Consider the following 18,913-nt stretch of genomic DNA (forward strand, 5'->3'; position numbering starts at 1 on the left):
AAGTCAAGCATTTCGAAATACATCAACATGCAGAGTCAAATGACAGCTAAGGAGCCATTTGATGGGGATTTGAAAACGTCCATGCAAAACCTATTTTGGAAACAACTTCTCTTCAGTCAAAAGTATTCGGAAGTTAAGCTCTAAATTTGTAGAAATGATCCTTTCAGAGACTTTTCCAGCAGAAAGAGAAGAATTAGTGACAATTTTGATATTTATTAGAGTATAGCTTTGACTAGGTTTCTCTCGTTAACGTACAAAACATCTTCATTCATGCCTTTGTGTAACGGGGATAATGACAAAAAAATTTTTTACTAAACGTGAACTCGAAAGTCGACCAAGTTCAAAGTAAACCAAGGAAGTGCCATGGTTTAGAGTTTGCTTGGAAACCACAAAACCATCATAAAAGCTAAGTGACAGGAAAGACTTTTTGTTGTATTGGCCCATTTTCTGAGACACAATAAACCTACAGGAGAACAGGTTTGGTAAGAATTTAAAGCAGGGCTCATCAACTGGTGGACTGTGGACTGAATGAGGGCCTAGCAAAGTATTTCATGCAGATCAAATCGAATACAATACGTATTGTAGCAGAATGAATGAACAGGCATGGTTCACCTTTCTTTCTTTTCTTTTTCTTTTTTTTTTAAACATGAAACCTTGTAGCAGATCCCGTGTTGCTGCTTGTTGCATTGCAATTATTTTTGCAAAAGATCTGTAAATGACAAACTGTTACGGACTTGTTTATATCGTTTACTTTCATAATGTTGTCACTAAAAATAAATAAAAAAAAAGAGGAATTTTTTTCCCCAATTTGGTTTTGCCAATTCCCACCCACTAGCCAGTTCTTCCCTATCATACGACAGCTTCCAACCAGGACAAGGTGAGGGCTAACACATGCTTCGTATGAGACACATGAAGCCAGCCAACTGCATCTTTCTGAACTGCTGCTCAAGCTACAGCATAACACACTCAGAGGAAAGCGCTATCTGCCACATAGATGAGCTCTCAGATACCCACTGTTATTGACAGGAGAGAGAGAGGGAGAGAGGGAGAGAGAGTATACCATATCAGTGGCATGGACTTGTCAGGTTTTGAACTCGCGATCTCCGCTAACTCTTATTTGTCGTGCCACTCAGGAGCCCCTGAAGTACAAGTTTATTCCCCGATTCTAGAGATCTCATTTATTCTGTGGTCAGTCAACATAACCTCATAACTCGTAAGTCTTATTTATATCCATGAACTAATCACTAAGGTTTCCCTACTGTCCCCATTCAGTCATGTTAGTTGTTTATCTGTACCTTTTTCCCCCCACAAGTAATTTTACACAGCCAGAGCTTCACAGACTTGACTTGAATACTGCTGAGCAACCCTGCTCTTGATATTCATCAACTGCCCTTAGACTTACACCATAACGGAGTTTTGAGTCAGCAGGTTTGGCCTTTTTCTTAGCACATGAAAGATGTTGAAATTATTGTTTGTGGTAACTGTACGTACCTTAACGCTGCGATAGCTAGAGATTAGCCTGAAAACTCAAGAATATTCCTTTAAGTCTGTTGGGAACCACCGAAAACTTTCACACTTAGTAATAAGCATTAGCTGTGGATTTCCCGGAGTTGATCTTATGACCGACTTGAAGTGGCGTAGGAAAAAACATGACATGACCTGGTACTCAATCATTTCTGTCTCAGTTTCAAGGTTCCTCGTGTCTCACGAAGACCAGAGATCACTTGCTTAGCTTAAACTCAGCAAATCTTAAAGTCAAATGAACACCAATTAACTTGTCCGGAGAGTCCTTAGAGGACGTTGAATCTCCTGGATTCCGCCACATTCCTAGTTACGTCCATTCTGACTGATCGATCCCATCCCATTTCTGAACATATTATTATGCACACGCATCAGTTTTGCAAAAATGCAACACTAATAGAGTAGGCTTTTGTGGAAGTGAAAGACGTGGTTATGAGAAAATGATCACTTTGGAAAGGTTTTCCCACACCCGAGAGCGATGACGTCAGCCTAAAATATTTAACACTACTGCTATAGACACATGGATTATTCACGCTTGGCACGCTTCGTTTGAATAAACGGACAGAAACATGTATAGCGGCAGACTGTAAACATGTTTGTTCTCCCATAGCAACATGTACGAGTCAGACATTTAACACACAAAGAGAACGGCCTCTGAGATTTGCATGAAAACAAAACAAAAAACAAATGAACTTAAAAAAATAAAAGTAAAATGCTACATGGCAACTGCAGGTGTATGATCTTAATTTGTAAACATTGATGAAATTGAGAAAACCATCTAGGAGTGATCACCGAGCCTTAGCCTATTACATATTTATCATTTCAATTCAATTCAGTTTTATTTGTATAGCGCTTTTAACAACGGACATTGTCCCAAAGCAGCTTTACAGAAATATATCAATTCAGGATATACATTTTTAAACGTATGAGTTGAATCATTTATCTGATACACAAATGGATTGGATTTTGTTCAAACATACCGAGAGACCCATACTGCTGACATTCAAACACACAAAAAATGTCTTAACATTGTCTAATTTCGATGAAGACGTATGGATAATGACTCACAGTGTAGTTCTGTTAACGAAACATCAAATAGTTTCCCCAAACAGTTCCTAGTTTCATCTGGGACATAGCAGGAGCACTGAGGAGCTCGGCCTTTTTCTAAACTTTTGGATGAGGCCCCTCATCAAGCTGGTTGAGATGATGTGTGCAAAGCGTCCTCAGGAATACTTTTCTTGCTCACGGTATGAGTCTTTGTGATATTTCATAGTGTTGTTGTTTTATCATTGTTTACAGAACAGTGCTGTTGAATTCTTAAATCCTCTTCATAGTGCGCTGATATAATACAGACGCACGTCCGATTTCCAGGTTGATTCATAACACTTCCAGTTGACTGGAACTTCTTAATTATTGCCCTGATGGTGGAAATGGGCATTTCAATGCTTCTGCTATTTCCTTATAGCCACTTTTCATTTTGTGAAGCACAACAACCTTTTGCCGCACGTCACAGCTATATTCCTTGGTCTTACACATTGTTAAGAATGACTAAGGGAATTTGGCCTGTGTGTTACCTCATATTTATACCCCTGTGAAACAGGAAGTCATGGTTGAACAATTTCCTGTTCCATGTCACCCAGGTGTCCTAAATAAAATGTTAAATATCAATGGGAATATACTTCAAATATATTTTTCCTCATATGAAATCATAGGGGTGCCGATAATTGTTGCACACCTTTACTTAAGATATATATATATATATATATATATATATATATATATATATATATATATATATATAAATTGTTTGATATTCATGAGAGCAGAGTATTTTTGTGAATTTTTTTTAAACAAAAGATCAAAAGGTTATACAATAAAGACTATTTTTCACAGTCTTCTTTGCTCATATTTACCAACGGTGCCAATATTAGTGGGGGCACTCTGTACTCTGACGTCTAGTGTATGAATTTATAAGGGTAATATCACCTCAAATGGAACTTTTTTTTTTTTTTTTTTACTAATCAGAAAATGAATTTCTTCATTTGGCTGTTTATGTCAATGTTGTCATGTCAAACCTTTTATGCCCAACATGACCTTTTTGGATTCGGAGCCAATTACAGCCATTGTCAGCGCCTCATAGCCCCACCCCTCTGCTGCTGTGTATGCAAAGCTGCTACCGTTGCGTGCATGAAGTGTCCAGCATTCCACATTTCAGTAGAATAAACGCATCATCCGGGTACTTGAACTGCTCTTCTTCTTGTTGGAATGCTCAGTGTCAACTATTCACTATTCATACTACAACATGGCATACAATAGTGCATAAATGTGAGGTTTGGGATGCAACTAGAGACTTATAAGATGGGCATGCCATGTAAATAGGTTTATTAAAAAAAAAAAAAAAATTGATATTATGGATTATTGATAAGGTGAAGCTTTCTGTGTGGAGATATGTTTGGCACTTTTGGAAGGAGTCTCCAGTGTCAGAGCTTTGTAACAGTCAGAAGTAAAGCTGTAACTATGTTTTCTGCTACAGGAAAGTGTTCAAGATGGAGGGCTTTGCTCTTTGTGATTTATTGATAATGTGTCAAGCTGCATTTCTTGTTTTATTAACTTTAAAAAAAAAAAAAAAAAAAAAAAAAAAAAAAAAAAGAGAGAGAGAGGGAGAGAGAGAGAGAGAGAATGGTGAGGTAATGACTGTTAACAGCTGCTATATTGTAAGTGATTCAGAAATTTATTTCACAGCCTTGCCTCAATTTTAAACGTAACCATAAACGGATAAAAAGCATGACCTGACATATTTCGATGCTAAAAATATTTAATGTTGGGAAACTTTGCTGTATAAGCGGAATAAAACACTTCAGGGATGTGGTGTTCATAGGAAAATATGGGTGTGGGTGTGTCTAAACATTATTGTTTATATTGTGAATGCACTATGTAATAGCTGCTCTTTCTCCATTAGAGCCTGGGAGTGTTTACCTGCTGAGCAAAAGCCCCTTTAATGAAGTGATCTCAGCCTTCAGCTCACTGATGCTTTGAGACTCCAACATGCGGTTGGTAGTGGAGGAGGCCTGCAGATTTATTCAAAAAAAAAAAAAAAAAGAAAGAAAGAAAAAAGAAAGTTAGAAGAAAACCTCAGATCAGTTAACCATTTTAAGTTCATCATTTCAACATATTCATCTAGAATCTGGACAGAAACCTGTCTTACAACATTCTGGTTTCAGGTATTTGCACAAAGAAATGAGTTTCACGGAATGAAGTCATATTTATGAAAACCTTTTTGATTATCAAGTAGATAGCTCATGCAAAACCTATGAGTCACTCACTGTTTTGGTACAAAAGCCACACTTTTATCACTCGATCAGCAAATACAGAGTACGATACATTTGATAAGAGCTGAAGGAATCGAGCACACATCTCTGCTAACTTCAACCGACCACTCGCGAAAGCAGAGTCATGGAGAAAGAGTAAAGAGCTTGTGAGCTCGGAATCTCCTGAAAAATAGGCAAGGTGAATTAATCACACCATTTTTACATATTTTTCCATATTTCCAACTACTGATTTGAGCCGGAGAGAGAGGTGCTTGATAAGAGGCCTCAAGCACAACAATGGCAGCATTCATCCGGCAGCCACAAGTCAGGGGGGTTTTATTAAAAAGAGCGTTATCACCTACTACTGGGAAACGGAATGAATTGTCGCACGGAATGATGGACAATTGAAATGGCCTGCGAACATTTGAATAGCAAATGATCATGATCATCCATCTTTCTTTCTTTTTTTTTTTTTCTTCTTTAAGAGAGGTTGTTGATGATGCCACTTCTCGTAAAGAAGGCATCAAGCAAAACTGACAGTAAAGAAAGTTCAGAGAAATCCACTAAATAAAGGCCGCTCTTGGTATCTTTAAACGGCTACGCGCTCGCAAGTCCATCACACGCTAACCGAGCTCTCGGCACAAAAATTCTAAACAACAAACTTCTTCATTGCCCAAAGTGGGGCAGCTTCTGTACTTGAATTCAAGCCGATTAAGCAGAGCCTTGTTCCGATGAGAAATAAGTCTCATAAACCTATTCTGATTCACAAGGGTACCTGAAGCTTTGAAGTGTCCACAAACAAACAGGCCTCATGCAGGGTTTAATCCCCCTGTCCTCATGTCCTCCGAGGAAGACACTGAGACTGGAAGGAGGTGTGGAAACAAAGCAAAAAGGCTGGGGAAAAGAAAACTAAAAGTCTAATTAAGTATGCCCGACTCACCAGGGGCTGCTAGTTAGCAAGCAGAGGCCCCCTGTTGAGTGGAAACGGATAACGTGGTCCCTCTCACATGTAATTACATCTAAAGGAAATTAATTGAATCGCATCTGAAAAGAATCAGACTCATTTTACGGCGTGGAATAGAAAAGGGGGAGGCACGGGTGAGGTCGGGGTTGCTCTCCTATCTGCTCTTAAAGCCCTTCTGATAAAGTGCTGTGTTTTTTGGGAGGCACATCAGATCCGGGCTGAGCGCATTAGGCCTGGTGAAGACGCTCTGATTACAGGCCTCACCTCATTACGACCATCATAATCCCCGACTCCCCACGGCACCAGCATAATAAGGCTGGAATGTGCCTCTCGCTCATTTTACCTGTGGAAAAAAAAAATTAATTGCTTCGGCGGCTGAGCTTACACTTTGCAGACATAAAAATCCAAATAATATTTGCAAACAGGAGGTGCTACGATGCGCCTCAAGACAGACTCGAATTCATGAGGCTCCCTGATCCACAGCGGGTGACACTCATGACTACGCCCATGCACAATATGTTTGGCTGTGGGTGCCTTCTCTATATCTTACTCTTTATTGTGTCCTCTATGGCATAGCTAGTCCTTATGGAGAATATTAACACCACTCAGAGCGACTCGAATACACAGAGAAACGCAGCAGGCAGCCAGCGCAAGCGCTGAATACATTAGTAAACGCCTGCAGACCATTAGCAATGGATAATATCTTAACAAGGACGGTTTAAAAAGGTCTGAATGCAAATTAACTCACAGCTCCTCTCCATGATAATATTTTCCTTGTGTAATGCATGTATATTTATGGTGGAATCAGCTTGAAACTAAATCCCTCAGGAGTGTTTCCAATGAAAGCAGTGGTACAATTCATTTCAGCCTGTTTATGCACTACCCCAGTGGCGTGCGTTTGGGCTGCGAGCTGAATGACTCCTAATCTTCCACGTGCAGCCTCTAATAAGGGGAACTATCTCTGGATTTATAACAGGGATATGGAGATATGAAAATTCCGGGCCTGTGACGATAATGTCCAACTCTTCTCATAATTCTGCTCCAAATACCAAACTGCCACCCACAGGGTCAATTTAATATTAAGCAATTATGGTGTAATAGTTCTATGTTGCCACTGATACCAGGCATGTTTACTAAAACACAAAGCCAAAAGTACTTAAAGTACTATTCGGACAAAACAAGCTTTCCATATATATACGCTCTCCGGCCACTTTAAAGGAACACCTGTACACCTGCTCAAATCAGTCAATCATGTGGCACCAGCATAGATGCATAAAATCATGCAAATACAGGTCAAGCGCTACTGTTAATGTTCATATCAAACATCAGAATGAAGAAAAATGTGATCCCAGTGACTTTGACTGTGCCAGACAGGCTGGTTTGAGTATTTTTAAAAAAAATTTTGTTTAAATGATCTCCTGGGATTCTGTTTACACGGAATGGAGCTGCAGTTCTGCAGGCGGAAATGCCTTGTCGATCAGTCCCTCCAAATTAAAATGGACCAAGACGCATCACTTGACACGATCGCAACGCGCATTCGGTCAAAGCCCTCTTCGATTCACGTGACGAACATGAGTGCAGCTAAAGAATCTCATTTACCGCCACATCGCTGCGAAAGACAAAACGATTCCATGCAACTGCAATTTGTCAGATTCAAGTCGTTTTCTGCAACAACAACCAAAAGCACAGAAAACTCCGCAAACTGACTCATAAACTTTGGGGAAAAAAGCCGCAGCAAAATCGAGCATTTTTGGCTGCAGTAATCACAAAACTCGGCTAAATCCTGTATGGACTGGTTGATGAGAGAGGTCTGAGGACAGACTGCTTCGAGTTGACAGGAAGGTCATGGTAAATCAAATAACCACTCTTTACAACCACAGTGAGCAGAAAGGCGTCTCAGAATGCACAACGTATCAAACCTTGAGGTGTATGGGCTACAACAGAAGAAGACCACATTGGGTTTCACTCCTGTCAGTCAAAACCTACAATGAGCTACGTATGAGCACAGACTCACACGGGATAAACATCACCTGCTTCTGTGAAACATAATTTCAGTCTATTTTTTAGCGTTCGGCACTTTAATCTCGACCAACATTTGGTTTGGTTTTGGTTTTGGCAGGGGATGATGGGAAAAGCGTGCTTCCTGGGGTGAAGAAGAGGCACAAAACCTCTGTTCCCATAGGATATAATGGAATCTTTACCAACATGTCGATTAAATACACTGGGTTATTTCTAGTTGTCATTTTATATATGATCAAATATGGCGCTATTTTACAGACAGCAAACCCTAAGACAGTCCTGCTATAGTAAAATATAAAAACCTCTGCTGGGAAGGCACAAGCTCAAAATTATTTTTGGCCCATTATTATTACACGGCACTGTAATACTGTGAAAAACGCCCAGGCAGCTAACAAGACAGTGCACACTGTAATTCAGTGGTTGAGACCATAAGAAATGTTTGCTTAGCAGCTGAAGGAACGGGAGTTGCCATGTGTTTTGGGTTAAACACACATTTCCGTGTTAAAGAGCTTTAATTGCCGAGCCTGGCGCATTACGCTCAGTTTAAAGAAACCCAGAAAGGCTGCCCAGAAAACCGCAAACTGAAAATGATAACTAGCTCGGCGGCTCGACATGTGTTTTTAATCACACGCTCCGGACCTGAAAACAATTTTCACAATTTCCCCTTACGGCTGGAGACAACAGGTCCTGCTTCTCTCCGAAGAAAATTTAAAGATCGGGACTTCGGCTATAAAGTAGAGTTTATGGTTTGTTTAATGGATGTTGTGATGTGAAATACACTTTTTATACACTCGCTCTTCCAACAAGGCACTCATGGCAAATGATGGCAACGCTTTTTTTAATTCAATTTACATTTTAAGAGGAATCTTTAGCAGCCTTTCGCTTTGGCTGGCTGCTGTTCATGCTGTTTGAAGGTGCATTAAACAGATGGATGCGAGAACCTCAGAGCCTCTTGCACAACTTCTGAGCGCTTTGCCAGGTCGGTAGAAAAGCGATGCGGGAACAATAGTAGACATTTTTATGAATGCCATTTTTTCGTTCGTATTCGCGCAGCGCCAGATGCGTTCGCATATGTTTTCCTGCGGGATCCAGATGCTGCAGTCAAACACCCATGTGCTTAACAAGCTGTGGACATAAAACATCATTTCAGTTGTTATTCCAAAAAGCTTTCTGTTGCGTGTTATGGGATGATTTATCGTAGCATCAAGAGATACAAAGTGAGTCGAGTTTCACATTCTGAGGTATGAAGATGTGGTTCTAATTGGCGACGCGTTCCAGATTTTTCTCCTCGGATGAGCACGAGACTTTATGGGGTGAAATCACGTGTTTTGAAAAGTTGAAAGGTATATACGGTCATGATGAGATGTTTTTACTGGAACATTAGGACATCAGGATGCATTAAATTAGTGTGTGATAAAGAAAAGGCACAGGAGATGCCCTCAGGCAGGCCATCAGCGGGGATACTGAAAGTCATTCTGCACGTAGAACGGAGAAGTACACTACCTAGTAGAAGTCCATCAGCTCTGGGAGTGTGTAAATGTGATCTTAAACATGCATGACCTGCTTTGCCATTTGGCTGGCATTAAAGGTCCTTTATCTAGACAAAATAAAGACGTAATGAGGACATGGAGAGGTGGCTTGCTGGGTCCTGCTGCTGTCCCTGGCATACTTGTTTTAGCCTTCTGCTGATGCTCTTACATGCTCTTTACCGGCCTTGTTATGGACATGTTCTCATTTTAGCAGCATATGAGCCATGTCGAGCTTAATATCTTCTTCAGGGCCGAGCATCCATCTCTGTGGCACTGGAAAACGCTGTGTGTTGGTTTAAGCTTAAACTGGGCTGACCACCTCGAGAGAGAAAGCAAAATAACACAAACATGCCAGTAGGGAACTTTATTACAGTGCTCACAAGACACACTACCTCATGCATCTTCTTTTTCTTCTCCTTCTCATTATTATTATTATTATTATTATTATTATTATTAGGCAGCATTATTAGACCACCTCACCGCTCCAGGGTCCCAACCTTGATCCTGAGCTACAGAACAGCTACATTAAATTGTCCCTAGGTGTGAATGAGTGTGTGAATGGGTGTGTCCATGCTGCACGGTGATGGATAGGCTTCACACACACTGTTCCAAGGAAAGGATCTGGATTCACTATGATCCTGACCAGGATAAAGTGGTTATTGAAGATGAATGAATGAAAGATTTATTATTATTATTATTATTATTATTACTCATCATAATAATAGTAGTAGTAGTAGTAGTAGCAGCAGCAGCTGCAGCAGGAGTAGTAATTGCAGTAATAGTAGTAGGAGGATGAGTTGTAATAGTAAAAGTAGCAGTACAAGTAGCAGCTGCAGCAGCGGTAGGAGTAGTAGTTGCAGTAGTAGTAGTAGTAGGAGGAGTTGTAATAGTAAAAGTAGCAGTACAAGTAGCAGCAGCAGTATCAGTAGCAGTAGTAGCAGCAGCAGAAGAAGTAGCAGTAGCAGCAGCAGCAGTAGAAGTAGCAGTAGCAGCAGTAGAAGTAGCAGTAGTAGCAGCAGCAGTAGAAGTAGTAGTAGCAGCAGTAGAAGTAGCAGTAGTAGCAGCAGCAGTAGAAGTAGCAGCAGTACCAGCAGCAGAAGTAGCAGTAGTAGCAGCAGCAGAAGAAGTAGCAGTAGAAATAGCAGTAGTAGCAGCAGCAGCAGCAGTAGAAGTAGCACTAGCAGTAGTAGCAGCAGCAGCAGTAGAAGTAGCAGTAGTAGCAGCAGCAGTAGAAGTAGCAGTAGTAGCAGCAGCAGCAGTAGAAGTAGCAGTAGTAGCAGCAGCAGTAGAAGTAGCAGTAGTAGCAGCAGTAGAAGTAGCAGCAGCAGCAGCAGTAGTAGTAGCAGCAGTAGAAGTAGCAGCAGCAGCAGCAGTAGTAGTAGCAGCAGTAGAAGCAGTAGAAGTAACAGTAGTAGCAGCAGCAGTAGAAGTAGCAGTAGCAGTAGAAGTAGCAGTAGTAGCAGCAGTAGAAGTATCAGTAGCAGCAGCAGCAGCAGCAGTAGAAGTAGCAGTAGCAGCAGCAGCAGTAGAAGTAGCAGTAGTAGCAGCAGCAGCAACAGCAGTGGAAGTAGCAGTAGTAGCAGCAGCAGCAACAGCAGTGGAAGTAGCAGTAGTAGCAGCAGCAGCAGCAGTAGAAGAAGAAGTAGCAGTAGTAGCAGTAGTAGCAGCAGCAGTAGAAGTAGCAGTAGTAGTAGCAGTAGCAGCAGTAGTAGTAGCAGCAGCAGTAGCAGCAGCAGCAGTGGAAGTAGCAGTAGTAGCAGCAGCAGCAGCAGCAGTAGAAGAAGAAGTAGCAGTAGTAGCAGTAGTAGCAGCAGCAGCAGTGGAAGTAGCAGTAGGAATAACAGTAACAGTTTCGGAGATCTCTTCAATGAGAATTTATTTTTGGTTTAGATAAATGTCACAAAGGGCTTTACAGTGAACCAATCAGCAGCTCTGCTTTACTCACACATGCAGTGCAGGTGCACACCTAAGGGCCTCGCTTCTCTCCGTTACGGTCTTCTCTTTATAACCTTCTCATACCTCCTACAGCTGCAATCAAAATTATTCAACCCCCATTGCAAATCAGGTTTATCGTAAAATGTACAGACTTTCAGCTGTTTGCAACGAACAAATCAAACTAAAGCAATTGAAATAGTTCAACACAACAAATGCTTCAAGTACTTTCCCCAAATTCAACTGAAAATGCAACTTATAATGATTTCTCCAGTTTAAAAATTATTCAACCCCTTCATGGCAAGCGTCTTTAGTACTTAGTACAGCACCCTCTTACTGTTCTGACCTGCTGTAACGGGATGAATAGCCAGACACCAGATTCTGGCAGCGTTCCTGAGGAATCATATCACTTCCCTTATGAGCAATGGCCTCCAGTTCAGTAATATTTTTGGGTTTTCGTGCTGCAACTACTTTCTTCAAATCCCACCAGAGATTTTCTATGGGGTTCAAGTCAGGTGACTGTGATGGTCCTGTAGAATCTTCCAGGACTTCTTCCGCAACAAAAGCTTTGGTGGAATTTGAGGTATGCTTGGGATCATTGTCCTGTTGGAAGGTCCAATAATGCCCAAGCTTCAGTTTCCTCCCAGACGGCATGACGTTTTTTGCTAGGATTTCCTGATACTTCACTGAATCCATCTTGCCTTCCACACGCTGCAGGTTTCCAGTGCCAGAGGATGCAAAATAGCCCCAGAGCATCACCGAGCCACCACCATGCTTGACTGTGAACAGAGTGTTCCTTCTTCATTCTTCTTCCTCCAGACATACCGCTGATCCATCTTGCCGAAAAGTTCCAGTTTTGTTTCATTGCTCCACAGAATAGAATCCCAAAACTTCTGTGGCTTATTTATACGATTTTGAGCGACTTTTCTGGTGTTTTTTGGGTCGGTAGTGGTGTACGTCTTGGAGTTCTGGCATGGAAACCTTCTGTGTTTAGTACACGCCTTACTGTGCTCACTGAAACCTCAGTGCCTGTTGCCACCAAGTCTTGCTGCAGGTCTTCCGCAGTCACTCAAGGGTTTTCACAACCTGCCTTCTCAGAAACCTTCTCCTTTTTCTGCCCCGTCCAGGTACTTCATATATTTTCTACCCCTAGCCAGTTCAGGTATTTCCTGTGTTCCAGCTCAAGCACACCTGGTGCAACTAATGAAGCCCCTGATTAGTCGCTTTAGGTGTGTTTGAGACAACACCTGTTTTGCATATTTGTGCTGTTGTGAGGGATTCTATTCAGGGGTTGAATAATTTTGAAACTGGTGAAGTCACTATAAGTTGCATTTTCAGTTGAATTTGGGGAAACCACTTGAAGCATTCATTGTGTTGAACTATTTCAACTGCTTTTGTTTGATTAGTTCGTTGCAAACAGCTGAAAGCCTGTACATTTTGACTATAAACCTGATTTGCAATGGGGGTTGAATCATTTTGCTTGCAACTGTATCCTTTTTTGGTTTTCTCTCCTTCCCTCTTTCTATTTCCTCATATATCAGATTGTTTCTTTTTCTTTGTCTTTTTTTCCTCTCCGTCATTCATATAGTCCCGGACATTTTTTCTCCACCATCCCTGTCTTTTTCTTTTTTTTTTCTCCGCTCGGTGGTCTGTTTCTTTTGCCTTTATTACTCCTCTTCTCTCCGTCCAATACTTGACTTATTTCCCTTCTTTCCTCTTTTCATCATTGCCTTCCTTATTTAATCCCTCCATCTCTCTCAGCTGCTCACAAGCAATGTGCATTTCCTTTAGGAAATGAAAATCTAGTTATATACACAGCACCGAGAATCAGAGCTCTTTACTATTCATGATATATTGGTGCTAAGACTATAGTAAGAAATGTAAGCTTTACCTCCAGGAGACAGCTGGATTCTCTCTCTCTCTCTCTCTCTCTCTCTCTCTCTCTCTCTCTATCACAGACATATCTCTATCAATCCGACAGTAAATGATGGAGACTGTATTCATAGAATTCATACAGATTCCTTGCATTATTTTGTTTGGAGAATGTCATTTCCAGCATAACTCATAATGAAGATTATTACTCGAATTCAGAAAATCCAGTTACAGAGGAGAATTCAGTGTTGCTCGCAGAACTGTTGAATAAGGAGCACAGTGTAGATTGTGTGTGTGTGTGTGTGTGTGTGTGTGTGTGTGTGTGTGTGTAGGGGTGTACAAATTAGCTAGCTCACTAGGCAAGTGAAAGGTCCAGTGTGCTACCCAGTTACATGTTTTTTGCCCAGAAACCTAACTGACTTGGCCAAAAAGTGGTAGCTAATGTAATGTAATAACGTATGGCGAGCTAGTTAGCTAGTTAAAGTGCATGAATTTTGTCAGACTTTTGCCAAAAGTGGATAAGAAGTAGTTAGTTTGTCGACCTTAACGCTGGGTAACTACAAATAATATACAAAGTGCACAAAATGTGCTTGTCCCGGACACCCAGGCTTGTCATTTGCCCATCCGTGAAGTGCGTGTGTTTGTTTGAGACAGTAAAATAAGCTTACCTGAGAGTTAGCCAGCTCCTGAGACAGCTCCTGGATCTTCTTCTGCTGCTGTACCAACAACTCCTGCACTGAGGCTAAAGTTGTCTGCAACTGGGTCACTGTAAACAGAATAACATACACACACAGACACACACACAAATGCAAAGACCCTCAGAATCAGTTTATGAACGCTTAGAGAAAATAAAGCTAATCGAATACAAATATGCTAAAATGTTCTCCAGCTCCGAATGTTTGTTCATGTTGCTCATAATTTTCTCTTTAGCTCTGCTTTTCCCTCAGTCAGTAATAGAAGATGACTATATTTGTTCATGATTAATCACCAGTGTCTGATCTTATATCAGCACACCGTCTCTAAACCTCCATTAGCATGGGTTAGTCTCTCTCAAACTCTCCAAACAATCAACAAGATGGAGGGGGAAAAAAACCAACAACAACAAAAAAAACAAAAAACAAAACACAATCATTTGGGATGCAGCCGAGGAGGCTAGACGACGTGTCCTCACTAATCTGAGCGAATATAGCTCATTTTCCATCGACTCCCAAGATTAAATTATTGCCAGGTTGTGCCGTTGCCGTGCATCAGAGAAAGCCCGGGAATGAAGAAAAAAAAAAAAAAAAAAACAAAACAAAACAGTGCTAACAGGCCAAGAGTTGGTGTTATTAATGGGGGTATCATTGCAAATAACCCAGAGCACAAGTTGCTCTCCGCCTGCTTCCAGTCACACATGCATTTCCAAACAATGCATTAAGTTTCCAAACTGATTACGTTACAGAAAACCAATAAACGCCTCTATAAATCATGCTCTGTAAAGTGTTAAATCAACTCTAATTGGATTAACATCAGCAGATATTATTAGCTGCCGACTCTCCAGTGCACCGTTACACTGTTCTGCTTTCACAGAAACAGCTTTCCAGCATACAAGCTGGGACACATTACATATGTTCTCTCTCCGCTGCTCACACCACGACACGGAGCAGCTACTAACAGGCTACAAGAAAAGCGGAGATGTGAAACGAAAAGGGCATTAGAAGGGCAGAAAGACAGTGCACTGATAATGAGGATAAGAAAGAGATCGGGGAAAGTTCAGAAAAGGAGAAACAAACTGTTGAACAGATATTGTTTTTTTTTTTTGATGCTACTATTACTAACTTAGAATACATAATTGGATCACTTTTTTTTTTTTTTAAACAATGTAATAATGAAGGTACATCTGTGACACCTAATATATATATATATTGGCTGGAGCCAATCCCAGGTGACTTGAGGCAGGGGACAACCTGCATGGGGTGCCAACCCGTCGCAATCACACATTCACACACTACGGATAATTTGGAAATGCCAGTCAGCCTAGAATGCATGTCTTTGGACTGGGGGAGGAATCCGGAGTACATGCAAACTCCACACACACAGGATGGAGGCGGGATTACGTGCTAACCACTAAGCCATCGTGCCCCCCTACGCTGAGCATTTAATACTTTAACTGACCTCACATTCAAGACCACAGACGTAATTCTGTACTCAAGTGATATTCAAAAGTTGTGTGATAGTTACAAAAGCAGGAAGGAGTTTCAGTGAAACAGAGATGCACGATTCGGTCATGCACGATTCTGAAGTTAAGTGCACTTGTTCTTGTGATACTTTTAAGATGTCATGACCTCAATTCAGTTCCTCATTATGTCATGTGTACAATTAACTGTTGGCAAAATAATTAGAGGTGCTGGATCAAGTGCTATTTTATAAGCGGTCAAATAATAAGGATTGAAGGCATGTTGTTAAATTAAAACCAATTTAGCAGTGAGTAATATGAGAATTATAACCAAGACAGTATATTGGTTATATTTATATACAGGACTTGCCAGCATCTCATTCATGTTATCACTGTATCAGGTTTTAATTTGCATTTCTAAAATACTCTTTTGTTATTGTTTAAAGGTGGTCCAACCCTGTCTTGGATGCTTGGGCATCTTGGCATGACATGTTAAAAGTAGGTAAACTACACGCAGGTCATTTGCATCATCTAAATAGGGAGCTTAGGAAATTTACTTAAGCAGGTGTGTAACCCACTTCTAAATACAAGCAACTTAACCCACATAAATAGTGACATAGCTTTTGAACGGAAATCACTAGTTATAGCTATAACGACGTGTAATAATACACATAATAATGTATTCCTGAAGAATTATGGATTGAGTGTATTGTGTATGGATAAATGTTGACCTAAAAACTTGGTTCTTGGTAGAGCACGTAGACTTTCAAACCCTTGGAGGTACGTTGTTTTAGATGTCTATCATGTAGCACACAGGGTTGACGAAAATGCAAATACCTGATACACATCACATGATACTATCACGGTCATTCTGTTTCACGCAGGTTTACGAACAATATGCTGCTTTGAAGTTAGCAAAGTAATACAGGCACTGTATTAAAAAAAGTTTTACTGGACCAGTTATAATTTTATAGCGCTACACCACAATACTGTTGAATTCACAAATCGAATGGGTGAGGTGGTGTTGATTCTTTTTCTAGAACATACAGTACAGCTCCGGCAGTAGTCCTGCTCCAAGGCAAATTCTCCGAACACGTTGAAGTTTCTATACTAACTATTTCTGTTGAAATGGCAAGGCCAATTCGTTTATTTTTGCTGTAGCTGAAGTCATTTGGGTTTGAGATCAAAGGATGAATATGAGGAGTTTAGAATTTCAGCTTTTATTTCCAAAGTGTGGAGAAAGAAAGGATCTGCTCGTGAGCAAAAAAACATGCGAGCTCATCTGTGAAACATGGTGGAGGCAGTGTCATGGCTTGGGCTTGCACGGCTGCTTCTGGAACACGCTCACTAATCTTTATTGATGATGTAACTCATGACGGGAGCAGCAGAATGAATTTCAGAAGTTTACGAACACCTGAAACGATACCCGAAACAAACGACACCACAAAGAGGCTTCGCCGAAAGCCCGGAAAAGCGTCATAGAAAAAGAAACCGACATTTTGGTGATGTCAATGAGTTGCAGGCTTGATGCAGTTATTGCAAGCAAAGGATATGCAACCAAATAGTATTTACTTTAATTACTATCTGATCCTATACTTTTCTCACCTAAACACTGGATGGTCTGATAAAACATAGACCCTTTTGTACGCTGTTCAACACGTAGTGTATGTTTAAATACCAGGAAATAAAAGCTGAAATCCTAAACGCTCGTCTCATATTCAGGTTTTGATCTTGAACCCCAATGTCTTTGGTGTATCGCACAATCAAATGAATTGGCCTTGTTGTTCCAATAGTTTTGGAACGGACTTGGATAGCGGACATGCCACATAAATCGATTTATCTATTTTTTAAATGTGGGTGATCGTTGATGCGGTGAGGTTTTCTATGAGGAGACGGTTATTGAGCGTGTATTGAAGGAGTCTCCAGTGTTAGAGCTTCGTAACGGTCAGAGGTAGAGTTTTTCGACACGACAAAGCTGCATTTTTTTTTTTTTTGGCTTCTTAGTAATGTACGTTTTTGTTCTTAAAAAATTGACAGTACTCTCAATATCTTGTCAATCCCCCAGCCCTAGTTGCAACCCACCATCTCGATATCTATTCCACCTGTCTGCTGGAGTGGAACTACATATCACAGACAGTTGAATTTGTGAATCGCTGGAGTATTTACTGTACACAGGATAATGGATGCTCTGTGTACAGAAATGTCAGTTTAATGACACGTGGGCACCAACAGTGTAGGCAGAACTGTTAGCATAGACAGCTGCTCAGGTTTTACTCTGACGACGGATGTCAATTGCTCAGAAACATCCCACGTTCAGAGCTAAGAAGGAGAGAGATAAGGCGGCCGGTCAGGCCGGCTCGGCTTGAAACAAACCGCGTCTTTGGAGAAAATTTGAGAAGGTCCAAGTGGTCTCACAGCTGCTGCGACGGACCGTGTGGTGTGTGTTGTGTAAATTATTCAGTAGATACCTCTATATATCGTATACTACATATGTCCAGGCCTCTCTGTTTCTTTAATGGCCAGCTGGTCAGCAATATGCTCTGCTCCGACAAAGCAGCCAAACAGACAGTACGATTCCATTTACAGCCTGTCTGTGTATGTGTATGTGTGCGTGTGTGAGTGTGTGCGCACACTGAAGTGCTTCCAAGCCTCGTTCATTAATTGTGTGTGCAAAGTCGCGGGGAAATCATAATAAGAGTCAGGGCCTGCTCGGAGGAGGGGAGAGTAATGTGGCCGTATTCAAAGAGACACATCACTTCATAGTGCTCAACACTGAAGAAAAACATGAAGTTAACAAAGGGTGCAAGCTACTGGCAAGAGAGGCAGTCAATTGCTATTACTCATGTTGTGAGGAGAGGGGAAACTTGCGCTGTAATTGCAACCCTCTTCCAACTGTTAACTGAAATAGTCATTAAGTACAATAGCAGCTTGGCTACTGCAGCCACAGCAAATTAGATCAGCAGTGCGACCGACTGACTGACTGACTGACCGACTGACTGACTAACTAACTAACCGAGGAAAGGTGGAACCTTCTGAGCCGCAGACAGAGCGAGACCTAGACAGACTCTGGAAAGAGTAGAAAGGAAATTCGGCTCGGCGTCCCGGCCGTCCTTATCACGAAAATCTCCAACCTGACCCTAAACAAAGCAGGAATTAAAGCAGGTGAAACCAAATGGAATGATGACACGGCACATCCCATAACACGAAGGAAGGATTTTTCTTTGCATATATGAACCAAAATGACAATGAAAGGGCTCATTTGTTAATCAGATAAAGAAAGCCACACTCAGCTTGCACGCAAAGGCTCCCGATTCAACAAGGCCTCCTCGGGCACTCCCAAAGCACACTACAACAGCGCTGTGCAGAAAAGATTAGAATCACTAAACACATGTTAAACTCATAAGCCTCACATGAAAAATGGGCAGCTTTTCTACCGGTGCGTTCAGCCCAATATTCCTGCCCTACCATTTGTAACTGGTGACATCCTCTTTTGCGGTGCTCGATTTGCTTACTTTGATCCCCCTCTGGGATCATAAAAAAAAAAATGATAAAAAAAAAAAAAACAACAACATCTAGAACAAGGGCAGCAGCAGATGGTCTTCAACCGACAGCA

The 18,913-nt window shown here is 41.2% G+C and overlaps 1 protein-coding gene across 1 annotated transcript in view; it reads right to left on the bottom strand.

Moving 5' to 3' along the window:
- The window catches only part of pex14 (peroxisomal biogenesis factor 14), a 91,253-nt gene that overhangs the window by 4,620 nt on the left and 67,720 nt on the right, over nucleotides 1-18,913 (bottom strand). Inside the window, exons 7-8 of the mRNA XM_017486870.3 lie at nucleotides 13,814-13,911; nucleotides 4,498-4,589 (exon numbers count right to left, since the gene is read on the bottom strand). Of these exons, the coding sequence (XP_017342359.1) occupies nucleotides 4,498-4,589; nucleotides 13,814-13,911 (190 nt within the window). The remainder of the gene's footprint in view (nucleotides 1-4,497; nucleotides 4,590-13,813; nucleotides 13,912-18,913) is intronic.

This window comes from Ictalurus punctatus, chromosome 15 (assembly GCF_001660625.3).
Source record: "Ictalurus punctatus breed USDA103 chromosome 15, Coco_2.0, whole genome shotgun sequence".
NCBI lineage: Eukaryota > Metazoa > Chordata > Actinopteri > Siluriformes > Ictaluridae > Ictalurus > Ictalurus punctatus.